At 47.1% G+C, this 14,060-nt stretch overlaps 1 protein-coding gene across 1 annotated transcript; it reads left to right on the forward strand.

Moving 5' to 3' along the window:
* The first annotated feature begins 3,875 nt into the window (after window positions 1-3,875).
* On the forward strand, window positions 3,876-7,182 carry LOC148506266 (DNA-dependent metalloprotease SPRTN-like). The gene is made up of 5 exons (XM_088447024.1): window positions 3,876-4,081; window positions 5,230-5,332; window positions 5,834-5,959; window positions 6,496-6,679; window positions 7,091-7,182. The coding sequence occupies exons 1-5, from the start codon at window positions 3,876-3,878 to the stop codon at window positions 7,180-7,182; spliced, it is 711 nt and encodes a 236-aa protein (XP_088303150.1).
* The last annotated feature ends 6,878 nt before the right edge of the window (window positions 7,183-14,060 follow it).

Consider the following 14,060-nt stretch of genomic DNA (forward strand, 5'->3'; position numbering starts at 1 on the left):
GCCGCTGCACCCGGCGCCAGTGACCTCCATTCCTGGGGGTAATGGACGGACAGCCGGGCATGCAATGATTCATATGCATGCCCGGCTGTCCGTCCATTACCCCCAGGAATTTCAGTTTTACCCCAAGTGGGGTAATTTACCAATGTTCCCCGACCACTGATGTAGATGCTCTGATCAGTGTCCTCTGAGTCTGTCTGCAGCAGCCTGCCCTGCAGTGCACTCATTGACATGTCACAGTCACCCACCCACATGGTGCAACCAGGATATGGTCACTGCACCTCCATTTCATTAATATACACCACCTATCTCCCCAATGTTACTGACAGGAGGACACCTAATGGTTAGTTTTGAGTACAGCAGCTTCATACATATATATTATTATTCATTATTTTTATTTTATATATGGTGCCAGAAGGGGTCAGTAGCACCTTACATAGGGCCTGATTCAGACCTGCTCGCGAGCGCTTGGGGGGGGTTGGCTGGCCGAAGAAACGCCTGCCGTTTGCGGGCGGACCTACTGACACGGGTGGCAAGCTCACTGGGGCTCGCGGCAGATGTGACCCTACCACAAGGGTCTCGTCGCAAGCCCGATGGTCGCGACAACCACCTGGCCGCTCGCAAAAGCTGTGGGTGGTCACCCAGAGCTTAGCGAGTGGCCAGGAGGCTGGCCCAAATAAAAAAAAAAAAAAGCCGCCCAGATTCAGAGCGAGTGCTCTGAAAGAGCGTCCGGCTCTGAATCAGGGCCATAGTACAGAAACAGTGAAAACCAGGGAAGCTAATCCCTGGATCATGATCCACGGGATGCCCGGGATTTAACCTCAAAAAGTCAGGGATTTTAAATGAAGCTTCAATCCCTGGATTACTTACAGCGGGTGCGGTGTCCTTCGCAGTGGCGCAGTAATGGCAGTGTTAGCTCATTGTCCTGACCTGGGCAGCCCTAAGCTCTTCCGACGACGCATATGCAGCCCGGGCTCTGACATATGAACAACAATGAGGTGTCGTGATGTCATAGGTCACGCAGCCAGGCGTCATCGTTCCAATACACACAGAGGGCCTGATTCAGACCCGGACACAAGCGCTGAGCGCTCGCAACCGGGTCGATGGTGGCCCACAGCGCATGCACATGACAGAGCCGGCTCCGTCGTACGCATGCGCGAGACCCGGCTAGCAGCAGGCAATCCGTTGCTCCGGGTCTCGCAAACAAAGGGGGCGAGCTGTCGATGTTGAGTGACAGCTCGCCCAGCTTGGTGGGCGGGCCGGGGGGGGTGGCTGCCCAAATGGAGGCATTCCCATGAGAACACCTGCCGTTTGGGGGCTGCCCCTCACAAGTGATGTCAGCGGAGAGCCCCGCAATGTTTTTACCTGGTGCTGAGATGGAAAATCGCTCCGCCCCCTGGCGCTACCCATTAAGCCCCACCCTCAAACCTGATTGGCCAGCTGTCCATTAGAACAGGGCTGACTGTAAGAGTAGGACTGACCATCGGTGCGCAAAATTATTCTTACAATTATTAGACACAGGGGCCTGATTTAGAGGAAACAGCCCCATGGAGCGCAGAATTCCTGTCTAAGCTTTGCCACCAGTGTCAAAAGACACAGTCGCCGATTTGGACACGCCAGTGACATGCACTTGTCTAATTGATACAATGTAATATAAAGATTTGTTTGAAAACTAGACATTACATTTTCAGCTTCTCTTTAGCACTAAGGGGTAACTGTTCTGCAGAGAGATCTTCAACTCTGAATGTATCAAACCTTCCACAGTGTGGAGAAGTTTTCCATAGCAACCAACCAGCTTCTTTCTATTGTTTTATAGGATATACTTCATAAATGCTAGCTAGAAGCTGATTGGTTGCTATGGGGAACATCCCCTCTCTGTAGAAGGTTTGATACATGTCCCCTTCAGTCCTGTGCATCTAGGCAGTGCTGGCTGTGTCTGTGAGGGGGCAGGGCCTCAGTGTATGTCAGTCTAGCAGTCACTGAGAGCTCTGAGGTGGGGGCGGGGCCACAATGTATGTCAGTCTAGCACAGTGGTCGGGGTACAGGGGTAAATTACCCCACTTGGAGTAAAACTGAAATTCCTGTTGGTAATGGACGGACAGCTGGGCATGCATATGAATCATTGCATGCCTGGCTGTCCGTCCATTACCCCCAGGAATTAAGGTCACTGGCGCTGGGCGCACCCGCTGCACTTGGTGTCAGTGACCTCCAGCCCGGCGCCGCAGGGAGGCTCTAAGCCGGACACCCGCTGAGATGTTAGTGATGCAGTGCTGCATTAGCCGGAGGCTGGAGTTCTCTTCTGTACTCCAGCTTCAAGCTGTCACCATGCGCACCATGGGAGACATGTCATGACGTCTCTCCCATAGTTCCAAGGAGCAGCAAGTGGGGTTTTTTTTTGTTTAATTGTACAAGCGGCACTACAGGGGCATAACTCTGGGGGCACTGCTACAGGGGCATAACTATGGGGGCACTGCTACAGGGGCATTCACCATTGAAACTTTCGATGTGATGGTAACTAACCATTGTATCAAAAGAATTTGATAGCAAAAGCTATCAATATGAATAGTTAAGGGGCGGGATTGGTGGTGGGGATAAGGGGACGGGGGCGGGGCTCAGAGCCGTGGCAAAAAAAAAAAAAAAACCTGAGGCCAGCCAAGCAGAGCTGAGGAGATAGAAACACTATAACTTCCCCTGCTGCTACGTCACAGCCAACACTGAGAGACTGGATCTGTGTGTGTTTCTGAGGGACTGTTTATACTGCAGCACCAGGGCTGAACAATGATTGGCTCTCACTGTCTCGGAGAGCCAATCATGGCTAGCAGAGAGGGGAGGGACTGAGGGTCACGTCGGAGGCAGTTAGGGACAGCCTCCAACGATCCCAGCAGCATGTGCCATGGAGATCACACAGCACACAGCAGCCATGGGATTACCATTTGATGACAGCAAACATCGGAATGCTGCCATCGAATGGTGAAAACAATAACATTGCAAGAAAAACATTAATGGTCGGTAAACATTCGACCAACGATGTCCATCCCTATCTAGCAGTCACTGAGAGCTCTGGTGTGGGGCCAGGGCCTCACTGTATGTCAGTTAAGGGTACGTACACATGGGTCGATTATTTGGACGCCTGAACGATAATGACATCGTTATCGTTCAGTCGTTCAAAATATCATTCAGTTTTAAGGCCAAAACAATGAACGGTAACTACCAATGCGCGTTCCCGTTTGTAGTTGGTAGTTGCCATTCATCACCCGAACCTCCTGTCCAACCTGACAATAATATCAGGTTGAACATGTTCGGGGATGAGGGAGGGAGCCCGACACGGAACAAAATCGTTATTGATTTCGTTCAGTGTTGTGCTCAGTGTTGTTAACAACACTGAGTACACCCCTGCCGGGGACACACGGGACGATATTCGTTCAGGGAGAAAATCGTCCCGTGTGTATGCACCTTTACAGTCACCGAGAGCTCTCAGGTGGGGGCGGGGCCATTATACTGTCTAATAGATATATACACCGCAGCAGCCCCATAGGTTTCTATTAGATGGAGTTAATTGACTACTGAAGCCTATGGACTTCTATGACCATTCTTGACAAAGGACAATATTCTGCCGAAACGTTGCTATTATTTTTGGTAATTATGCTTAAATAAACACTAGTGTAAGTTTAAATCTGCTTATGGAATGATGTAATACCAGGAGAGATAAACAAATGGATGGATGGATGGATGGATATTCGTAACATCCAAGCATCACGGAGCCAGCCATTGTGACCCGCACAAGCATCATAAACCCAGCCATTGTGACACGTGCACTGTGGCTCATATGCAAAGCACCTGACAGTTACTGAGCCATCAGTTCTAGGCAAAGGAGGAAGATGGAGGCCGATGATGGACTGAATGCGCTGGACTACATTGAGGAGATTTATGGAGGTGTTAGTGAGTCTTTATCGATAGTGGATGAGGCTTGGGAGTCGATAGATCCCAACCCCGACATCCAGGGACTCTTTACAGAGTTCAATGACGCTTACTTCGGAGGGAAGTTGGCTGATGTACCCGTGGCGTGGAGCTCCAGGCTGAAGCTGTGAGTGTAGATACTGTCAGATCAGTTTATTATAAGATATTCCTATTTATTAACAGTTAACAGTTATTTATATAGTCCCCTATAAATAAATGTTACTAATGGTTAATAATAATAATAATAATAATAATAATAATAAAATATATATCTGTAAGTGGCTGCCTGGTACACATTACACATATAGGGCAGTGATGGACATCTTTATACTGTACATGTATGTGCGGCCCTCCAACCTACCTAATAACTGATCAGTGGGGGTTACATGTAAGATAAATAAGTGTCTCGCGCTATATACTCAGGTTCTATGTGACTTCTGGGTGAGCAGAATTTTCTCCAGCCTGTGACAGTGAGGATGAGGCATGAAGAGGCACAGCACAATTCTGCAGAGGATTCCGGCTGTCAGTGTGTTGCGTTTGTGTTATTAATGGGTCTAGGGGCTCCGGGCCCCATGAGAACACTTTTCATCTTGCAAAAACAAATGTATGCATTTATAATTTTCAGGAGAACCAAAACAAGTGCTTCTGCTTTTCCCGCCTTTGGGCTGCCATCAGTCACATCCAGTGGCGGAGTTTACCACAGCTCCCCCCAGTAAAATCCACTACCTCAGTAAGCCAGTGAGAGTGACTACACTGGCTACACTGTGACTGGCAGTGGCTTCCAATTGGAAGAGCTGTCTGCCAATCACACACAGGACTGGCAGTCCCAGGGGCAGGTGTGTTTATCCCCCTGGGACTGCCATTGCAGGCTGTGATCAGCAGAGCGTGTGCTTCCAGTGGGTGCCTTTCAGTCAGCCCAACATGGCTTCTAAGAGCTGCAGCTGATGCAGTCCCTAGAAGCCATCATTTTGCACATGTGCCAGTCCTGGCGCCTACCAGCTCCATTGAGCAGGCGCCGGGACCCGGCTGGGCAGAATTACTGCCTTCTCCTCTCCTCCTGCAGTACAGTTAATGGGAGCACAGGCAGCAACAGCCCCCCTCATCCAAGAGGGTAGGAGTCACTGCTGGTCCCATCTATGTGGGGTGTGTATAACTATCGTATTTATATAGCCACTAATGTTAGCGTCTTCTCTCAATTGTCATCTCTCACCTCCTCGTATGTAATTGTATCAGACCATGGATGTTACTCATGTGCGATTTGTGTTCTCTCCCCAGAATGGCAGGATACTGCCGCCAGGGAAAGGAGTTTGGAGGAATCTGCTTAATTAGGCTGAGCAAACCGATCCTGGAGCAGCTGCCCAGGAGGAAACTAGTAGAGGTACTATAGGTTGTGTTTTCAGAGGGGATAAATATTTAGGGATCCCGCCATTTCATAGAAATTAGGGTGTGATGACCCTCTGACCTCCCCATATGTCCCCCCCATGTCCCACCCACACCACCCTCCATGCCCCCCCCCTTACCATGCACAGGGGGTCAAAGTAATTTACAACACTGAGACTAATGAAGTATTGGAACGAGATAATGGGGAGAAGGGACATTTTTCAGAATATACAAAATTTTAAGTTTTCACCAATGATTTAATAGTACATAGTACAGTGTTTGTCTCTTTCGATCTGGTGTAACTCACATCTGGAAACATAAACCTCAATCGTTTTTAACAAAGTGTGTAATGTCTGTGTCATTCTTACTATAGATTGTAAGCTTGCGAGTAGGGCCTTCCTACCTATATATCTGTTTGTTATTACCAAATTATAAAAAACTGTTAATAAATGAATAATAAATAAATACTATAACAGGCCCATTATTTGGTGTATTGCAGAGCTTATTGCATGAGATGATCCATGCCTTCCTGTATGTGTCCCAAATAAGGGACACGTCTCATCATGGAGAGGAATTTGTGAGAGAGATGGAGCGTATAAACAACCTGACTGGTACAAACATAACTGTAAGTGCATAGTCAGTCATTAAGGGTCCATGTATGTGGGAGGAGAGGGGAGGCTATATACCAGCCAGCTGTATGTGGTGAGACATTGGCAGGATTCCTGGTGACCCTTACGCCTGGTACACACGTTACCCTAAGGTTACATACCAGCCAGCTATATGTGGTGAGACATTGGCAGGATTCCTGGTGACTAGTGGTCTTATATATAGTCACATACATAGCGTTCCCTTAGGCCTGGCACACACGTTACCCTAAGGTTACATACCAGCCAGCTATATGTGGTGAGACATTTGCAGGATTCCTGGTGACCCTTAGGGCTGGCACACACGTTACCATAAGGCTACATACCCCATTAGGAGTTAATCTGCCCATTCTTACAGTATATTACACTGCATAATGTTATCCTGTATTATTCTGCGTATCCCTATCATGTATGTAATTATGTACAGGACAGGAGACTTTAGAGTGTTTTCATGCAATCAGTGAAATGCTGTCGCCATTTGTATCTATAATTTGTTTTATTTCTACTATGTGATTAGATCTACCATGACTTCTATGCAGAAGAAGAGGCACTGAAGAAACACTGGTGGCAGTGCATGCGATGCTGGCTCTACTTAAAGCGGATGAATAACCGTCCACCATCTACTAGGGCAAGATGGTGGTCAGTGCACGAACAGTTGTGCGGGGGAGAAATCCGCAAAGTGAGGGAGCCCCATCGCCAAGGTAAGAAACATAATGACTCTTCTGGGGCTCAGAGTTCTCTCTCTGTACTCACCTAAGTGTGACTATATGCCGCAGGATCCTGATACATTGCCTGGGGGAAGGAAATCCAAATAATGCACATAGGCCCTAATCATGACAGGAGCCACATTGTACAGATCACAACACTGACAATGGCGAGTGACTGTTTGGGGGCAGGCGGCATATGCCCATGCTTGGTGTGTGCAACCCTCACAGTCAGACACCAGTGGCCTGAATACATGATTATATGTAACATATCCTGTAATATATCACCTTATATGTGCTGAGCAGTGATAAAGTCCTATGATGTACCCGATAACTGTCAGTAAACATAGGAAGATCACCTTGCACAATGCACTTGCTATGTCACTAATTGATACTTGTGTATTATAGGAAGGAGGAGGCCGAGGACCACTACTGATGGACCTCGTGACGAGGCCTCTCACACACCAGCAAAGAGAGCGAGGAAGGGAGTTGCCATATAAGACACTGGCGGCCACCCTCATTTTGCCTGTCACACGTCGGGATCTTAGCCCCCATTAGTGGGTTCAGCGGAGACATATCATCACCATCAGTGTTCCTTCTGGTCGTGCTTGGTGCTCCTGAGACCCTGGCCGGAACATCTCCACATAAAACCCATCTGGTAGTACCCGCGACAGTGGACCATGTTTGCCGCCATCTTGGATTAATTCATGACTACATCGTTCTACCAGTTTCCAGCAGCCATGCTCACATAACCTGTCAAACCAATAGGCTCTGGGAGCGTCCTATTTAAACCTCCACTACTGGCATGTTCATTACCAGAACAACAAGCCTCCCTGAGATCAGTATCCTGGATCCTGCGGCTCCCAGCTCCTGTCACCTGCAATTACCAGGGTATTCTGTGTCCAATATCTGTAGTTTTCAAGTGCTGTCAACTAGTGCTTCTGCCTACACATCTCTGCATTCAGGTGAACTCTGCAGCTGGCTACCATCAGCATCCAGCATTTACATGTGAGCATCCTGTACTCACAGTGTATATGTCCTGCATGGTACCAGTCCCCAGCTGCCTGCTTTGTCAGTAATCTCTGCATCTGCTTCAGTCCACATTTTACCAACAGGGCTGCCCTGCATTTGCACCTATATCAGCTGGCATCCTACCTGCACCTGTGTCCACCATCTGTTCCTGGGAACACGCAGCATTCTATGTGCCTACACCACCTACAGGCTGCCAACAGTACTACAGCCACCCTAAGGCCTGCCCTAAGCAAAGACTGTATTCACACTGCTTTCGGCACTTTATTCAGTCCACCTATAGACACAGTGTGCCAGTCAGGGGCTTGCATTCATGATCAAACTGTGCCCACATCGTGTACAGGGGCGGGATGCCAGTCACCTTACACCTGTGGCACCTTTTCTAAAAAGGCGCCAGAAAGACCTCTGTTTTCTGCAGCATCAGCAGCTGCACCCGGATCCCTACAACGTCGTGCACAAGCTGCCTGCTGAGGAAACACTGACTGTTAGAGGCCAGGGACGGACTGGGAACTGAAAGTGGCCCTGGAAAAAACACCATTAGCCTTAGCCCAGGAGTGGGCAATTATTCCAGCTGAAGGGTGACATGTATCAGCTACAGTACCTGCCTATTATGCTAAATAAAGTCATAATGTGCTGTCTCTACACAACTAATTAGTGATTGCATGAGTGTTATATCTCTGATACATCTTTACTACAAATACTCACAGTATTCAACTCGCTGTGACTTGCGGCGATGAAAATGTAAGTACCGGAGCAATTCAACATTGTACATAAATACAAAGAACATACCAGTGACCGCCATAGAGTACATTGACCATCACAGAAGAGGGACTGGTAGTGGGTAATGGGAATTATAGAGGGTAAAGTGCAGTGCCAGGGAGTGGTAGTGGGTGATGGGAATTATAGCGGGTGAGGTGCAGTGCCAGGAAGTGGTAGTGGGTGATGGGAATTATAGCGGGTAAGGTGTAGTGCCAGGTAGTGGTACTGGGTGATGGAAATTATAGCGGGTAAGGTGCAGTGCCAGGGAGTGGTACTGGGTGATGGGAATTATAGTGGGTAAGGTGCAGTGCCAGAGAGTGGTTGTGGATGATGGGAAATATAGTGGGTCAGGTGCAGTCAGGGAGTGGTAGCAGGTGATGGGAATTATAGAGGGTAAGGTGCAGTGCCAGGGATTGGTAGTGGGTGATAGGAATTATAGCAGGTGAGGTGCAGCACCAGGGAGTGGTAGTGGGTGATGGGAATTATAGCCGGTAAGGTGCAGTGCCAGAGACGCAGCTGATACTGTGGAGACATACATGATACAGGGGATATACTATATACATGATACAGGGGATATACTATAGACATGATACTATAGTGAGTGCATCTGTCCTATCACTTTCCAGCTACTGGCAAGAGGCCGAGTGGAGGGAACTTGTCCTGTTAGCAGCCGACCATCATCTCCTTTTATAAGGACAAAGTAAATTTGATCATTGGATGTCATCAAATAAAACATTTATGATGAACAGCAAAATAAACTCCATTTACATCACTAGTATAAAGAGCCATTAAACTGAGAATATAACTTAATGTAGAAACTGAATAATATAAAAGATGCAACAGGAAAGTATGCCTGGGAAATCTGGGGACCCCACAGGATTCGCCATCATTGGATAGTTAATCCCATTGCTAAATGCTAAAGGAGCAAAACAAATGAGATAAAAAGACTCTTACAATGCGCAGACAAAATGAGACTGAATATTGCGCAGCTGATTGGGTGTGACCATCACGGTCAGGGTGTAGTTCCAGCTTCACCACTCTGCGCACCTGGCTGGGCCGTGAGACTCGATTAAGAGATTTTGGTCATATGATGCACAGCATTTCTCTCCTTTTTAGGCTTAATTTCATAGATCTTAAAGGCCTGTACTAATATAGCGCACACAGCAATTAAATCGATCCGACATTGTGTACGAATTACCTTGAAATTCCTCCATGGCAGCTCTGCACACGATTTGGTGTTTAAAGTGTCCAATTTACAAACGATCTATTGTGCATACAGACTTTTTCCAGTGCATTTGTGTCCCAGATTGGCAGAGCTGCCCTACAGCATGGCAGATCTGATGATGCGATGTGGGGAAGCGTATCGCATCGTGATCGTGAGTTGGGACTCACGATTTGGGCATTTTTACACGATCTGTCATTCCAATACGTCGAAATCGGTCCAAGGTCCCTATATTCTATATAACTTGTGCTGCATTTTCAAAACACCAAAAGTAGGTATGCCAGGCATTGAGACCTGTTAGCCGTGGGGGTTAGGGACTCCCAGGGGAACTTATGGGTAGCCCCCCCGGGAGGGTTGGTTAGGTTTAGGCACTAGAGGGGGCTAGTGTATTGGAAACCATTACATCAAGTGTTTAAACTGACATTTGGCTCATTGTAATGAACATTTTAATGAGTTTTTACAGAAGATGGCAGATGTAGCGTTTCGGCCAGGACGTGAGCGTTACTAAGATTGTAGGCAGGAAGCATCAGTGCATTTTATATGGCGGCGTTAATTATGCCGTTATGCATGAAGATTTGTAGTGCGTCCCGCCATGTATGTGCATTAGCGCTGAGAGGCTCTTCTCCACATTATCCAAATGAACACACACGCCATGCAAATGACACACAGCAACGCACAAACACAAGTAAAATACGCTCTGTACCAAATGCCAGTGGTGACCAACCGTCAGTAAATTTGCTGACACAATAAAGGGATGTAGCTTACTGTATACCTAAGAATATTTAGGAGACCCTACTGTCAGCCTCTGGGCTCCTTTTAGCTCATAATACTGCAATTTTCACTTGGTACAAAATAAAAAAAAACTCGACATGACAAACAAATGTCAAAAAAGTAACAAAAAAGTTAATTTTCAAGGAATGGTAAACCTGAAAACATATCCCTGCTCAAAGACACCTGATATTTGTGGGTGCATATACACTTTACTAACTGGCTGCAAACACATACTGCAACAACATACACACTGTATATGTATAACAATTAGAAACATAATATACAGCTATACTCAGTGCACAGTACTGATAGGTAGAGCTCCAGCAAAGCTTCACATACATGTATTGCATGCAATATAACCTAATAGACAACATGCATAACTCACCCTGTCCCTGCTGCTATGCTATGTAGATCAGGGGTCAGGGAACTTTTTTACCTTTTACCCCAAAATATATTTAGATACGCCGACGTTACCCCCTTGATTTGAAAGGAAGGAAATCCTATAGTAGTGCCCCCATATAATGCCCCTGTAGTAGTGCCCCCATAGTTATGCCCCTGTACCAGTGCCCCCATAGTTACAGTCAGGTGCATAAATATTGGGACATTGACAGAATTTTCATATTTTGGCCTCTATTCACCACCACAATGGCTTTGAAATGAAACAAACAAGACGTGCTTTAACTGCAGACTTTCAGATTTCATTTGAGGGTAATTACATCCAAATCAGGTGAACGGTGTAGGAATTACAACGGTTTCTATATGTGCCTCCCACTTTTTAAGGGGCCAAAAGTAATGGGACTGTCAACTCAAAAGCTATTTCATGGATAGGTGTGGGCTATTCCCTCGTTATTTCATTATCAATTGAGCAGGTAAAGGTCTGGAGTTGATTCTAGGTGTGACATTTGCATTTGGAATCAGTTGCTGTCGACTCTCAATATGAGATCCAAAGAGCTGTCACTATCAGTGAAGCAAGCCATCATTAGGCTGAAAAATCAAAACAAACCCATCAGAGAGATAGCAAAAACATTAGGTGTGGCCAAATCAACAGTTTGGAACATTCTTAAAAAGAAAGAACGCACCGGAGAGCTCAGCAACACCAAAAGACCCGGAAGACCACGGAAAATAACTGTGGTGGATGACAGAAGAATTATTTCCCTGGTGAAGAAAAACCCCTTCAAAACAGTTGGCCAAATCAAGAACACTCTCCAGGAGGTAGGTGTATATGTGTCAAAGTCAACAATCAAGAGAAGACTTCACAAGAGTGAATATAGAGGGTTCACCACAAGATGTAAAACATTGGTGAGCCACAAAAACAGGAAGACCAGATTAGAGCTTGCCAAACAACATCTAAAAAGCCATTACAGTTCTGGAACAACATCCTATGGACAGATGAGACAAAGATCAACTTGTACCAGAGTGATGGGAAGAGAAGAGTATGGAGAATGAAAGGAACTGCTCATGATCCAAAACATACCACCTCATCAGTGAAGCATGGTGGTGGTAGTGTCATGGCGTGGGCATGTATGGCTGCCAATTGAACTGGTTCCCTTGTATTTATTGATGATGTGACTGCTGACAAAAGCAGCAGAATGAATTCTGAAGTGTTTCGGGCAATATTATATGCTCATATTCAGTCAAATGCTTCAGAACTCATTAGACGGCGCTTCACAGTGCAGATGGACAATGACCCGAAGCATACTGCAAAAGCAACCAAAGAGTTTTTTAAGGCTAAAAAGTGGAATGTTATGCAATGGCCAAGTCAATCCCCTGACCTGAATCTGATTGAGCATGCATTTCACTGGATGAAGACAAAACTGAAGGGAAAATGTCCCAAGAACAAGCAGGAACGGAAGACATTAGCAGTAAAGGCTTGGCAGAGAATCACCAGGGACGAAACCCAGCGTCTGGTGATGTCTATGCATTCCAGACTTCAGGCTGTAACTGCCTGCAAAGGATTGGCAACAAAGTATTAAAAAGTGAAAATTAGATTTAGGATTGTTTAGTTTGTCCCATTACTTTTGGCCCCTTAAAAAGTGGGAGGCACATATAGAAACCGTTGTAATCCCTAAACCGTTCACCTGATTTGGATGTAATTACCCTCAAATTAAATCTGAAAGTCTGAAGTTAAAGCATATCTTGTTTGCTTCATTTCAAAGCCATTGTGGTGGTGAATAGAGGCCAAAATATGAAAATTCTGTCAATGTCAAAATATTTATGCATCTGACTGTATGCCCCTGTAGCAGTGCCCTCATAGGTATTTCCCTGTAGCAGTGCCCCCATAGTCATGCCCCTGTAGCAGTGCCATAGTTATGCCCCTGTAGCAGTGCCCCCATAGTTATGCCCCTGTAGCAGTGCCCTCATAGTTATGCCCCTGTAGCAATGCCCCCATAGTTATGCCCCTGTAGCAGTGCCCTCATAGTTATGCCCCTGTAGCAGTGCCCCCATAGTTATGCCCCTGTAGCTTTGCCCTCATAGTTATGCCCCTGTAGCAGTGCCCTCATAGTTATGCCCCTGTAGAAGTGCCCCCACAGTTATGCCCCTGTAGCAGTGCCCTCATAGTTATGCCCCTGTAGCAGTGCCCCCATAATTATGCCCCTGTAGCAGTGCCCCCATAGTTATGCCCCTGTAGTGCCGCTTGTAAAAAAAAAAAAAAACACTTACCTTAATCCCGGCCCCTGCATCCACCGCCGTCCTGTCCGCCCGGCTGCTCCTCGGAACTATGGGAGAGAGTGCGCATGGAGAGAGCCGGAAGCTGGAGTTCAGAAGAGAACTCCAGCCTCCGGCTAACGCAGCACTGCAGGGAGGGAGCCGGGTGCCCGCTGGTAATAAAATCTCAGCGGGTGTCCGGCTAACAGCCTCCCTGCGGGCCGGGCTGGAAGTCACTAACGCCGGGTGCAGCAATGATTCATATGCATGCCCGGCGGTCCGTCCATTACCCCCAGGAATTTCAGTTTTACCCCAAGTGGGGTAATTTACCCCTGTTCCCCGACCACTGATGTAGATGCTCTGATCAGTGTCCTCTGAGAATGTCTGCAGCAGCCTGCCCAGCAGTGCACTCACTCACATGTCACAGTCACCCTCCCACATGGTGCAACCAGGATATGGTCACAGCACCTCCCTTTCATTAATATACACCACCTATCTCACCAATGTTACTGACAGGAGGACACCTAGTGGTTGGTTTTGAGTGCAGCAGCTTTCTACAGAAGCTGAAGTCAGTATCATAAAATACTATTAATTATTATTATTATTATTATTAATTATTTTTATTTTATATATGGTGCCACAAGGGGTCAGTAGCACCTTACATAGGGCCTGATTCAGACCTGCTCGTGAGCGCTTGGGGGGGGGGTTGGCTGGCCGAAGAAACGCCTGCCGTTTGCGGGCGGACCTACTGACACGGGTGGCAAGCTCACTGGGGCTTGCGGCAGATGAGACCCTACCACAAGTGTCTCATCGCAAGCCCGATGGTCGCGAATACCACCTGGCCGCTCGCAAAAGCTGTGGGTGGTCACCCACAGCTTAACGAGTGGCCAGGAGGCCGGCCCAAATAAAAAAAAAAAGCCGCCCTGATTCAGAGCGAGTGCTCTGAAAGAG

This window comes from Taudactylus pleione, unplaced genomic scaffold, assembly GCF_031769625.1.
Source record: "Taudactylus pleione unplaced genomic scaffold, aTauple2 ptg000411l, whole genome shotgun sequence".
NCBI classification, from domain to species: Eukaryota; Metazoa; Chordata; class Amphibia; order Anura; family Myobatrachidae; genus Taudactylus; species Taudactylus pleione.

Excerpts from the sequence above, each read along its gene's own strand:
- LOC148506266 (XM_088447024.1), top strand. The coding sequence starts at position 3,876 with ATGGAGGCCGATGATGGACTGAATGCGCTGGACTACATTGAGGAGATT. Across the intron at positions 4,082-5,229 it reads TGGAGCTCCAGGCTGAAGCT|AATGGCAGGATACTGCCGCC; the intron begins GTGAGTGTAGAT and ends TTCTCTCCCCAG. Across the intron at positions 6,680-7,090 it reads GAGGGAGCCCCATCGCCAAG|GAAGGAGGAGGCCGAGGACC; the intron begins GTAAGAAACATA and ends TGTGTATTATAG.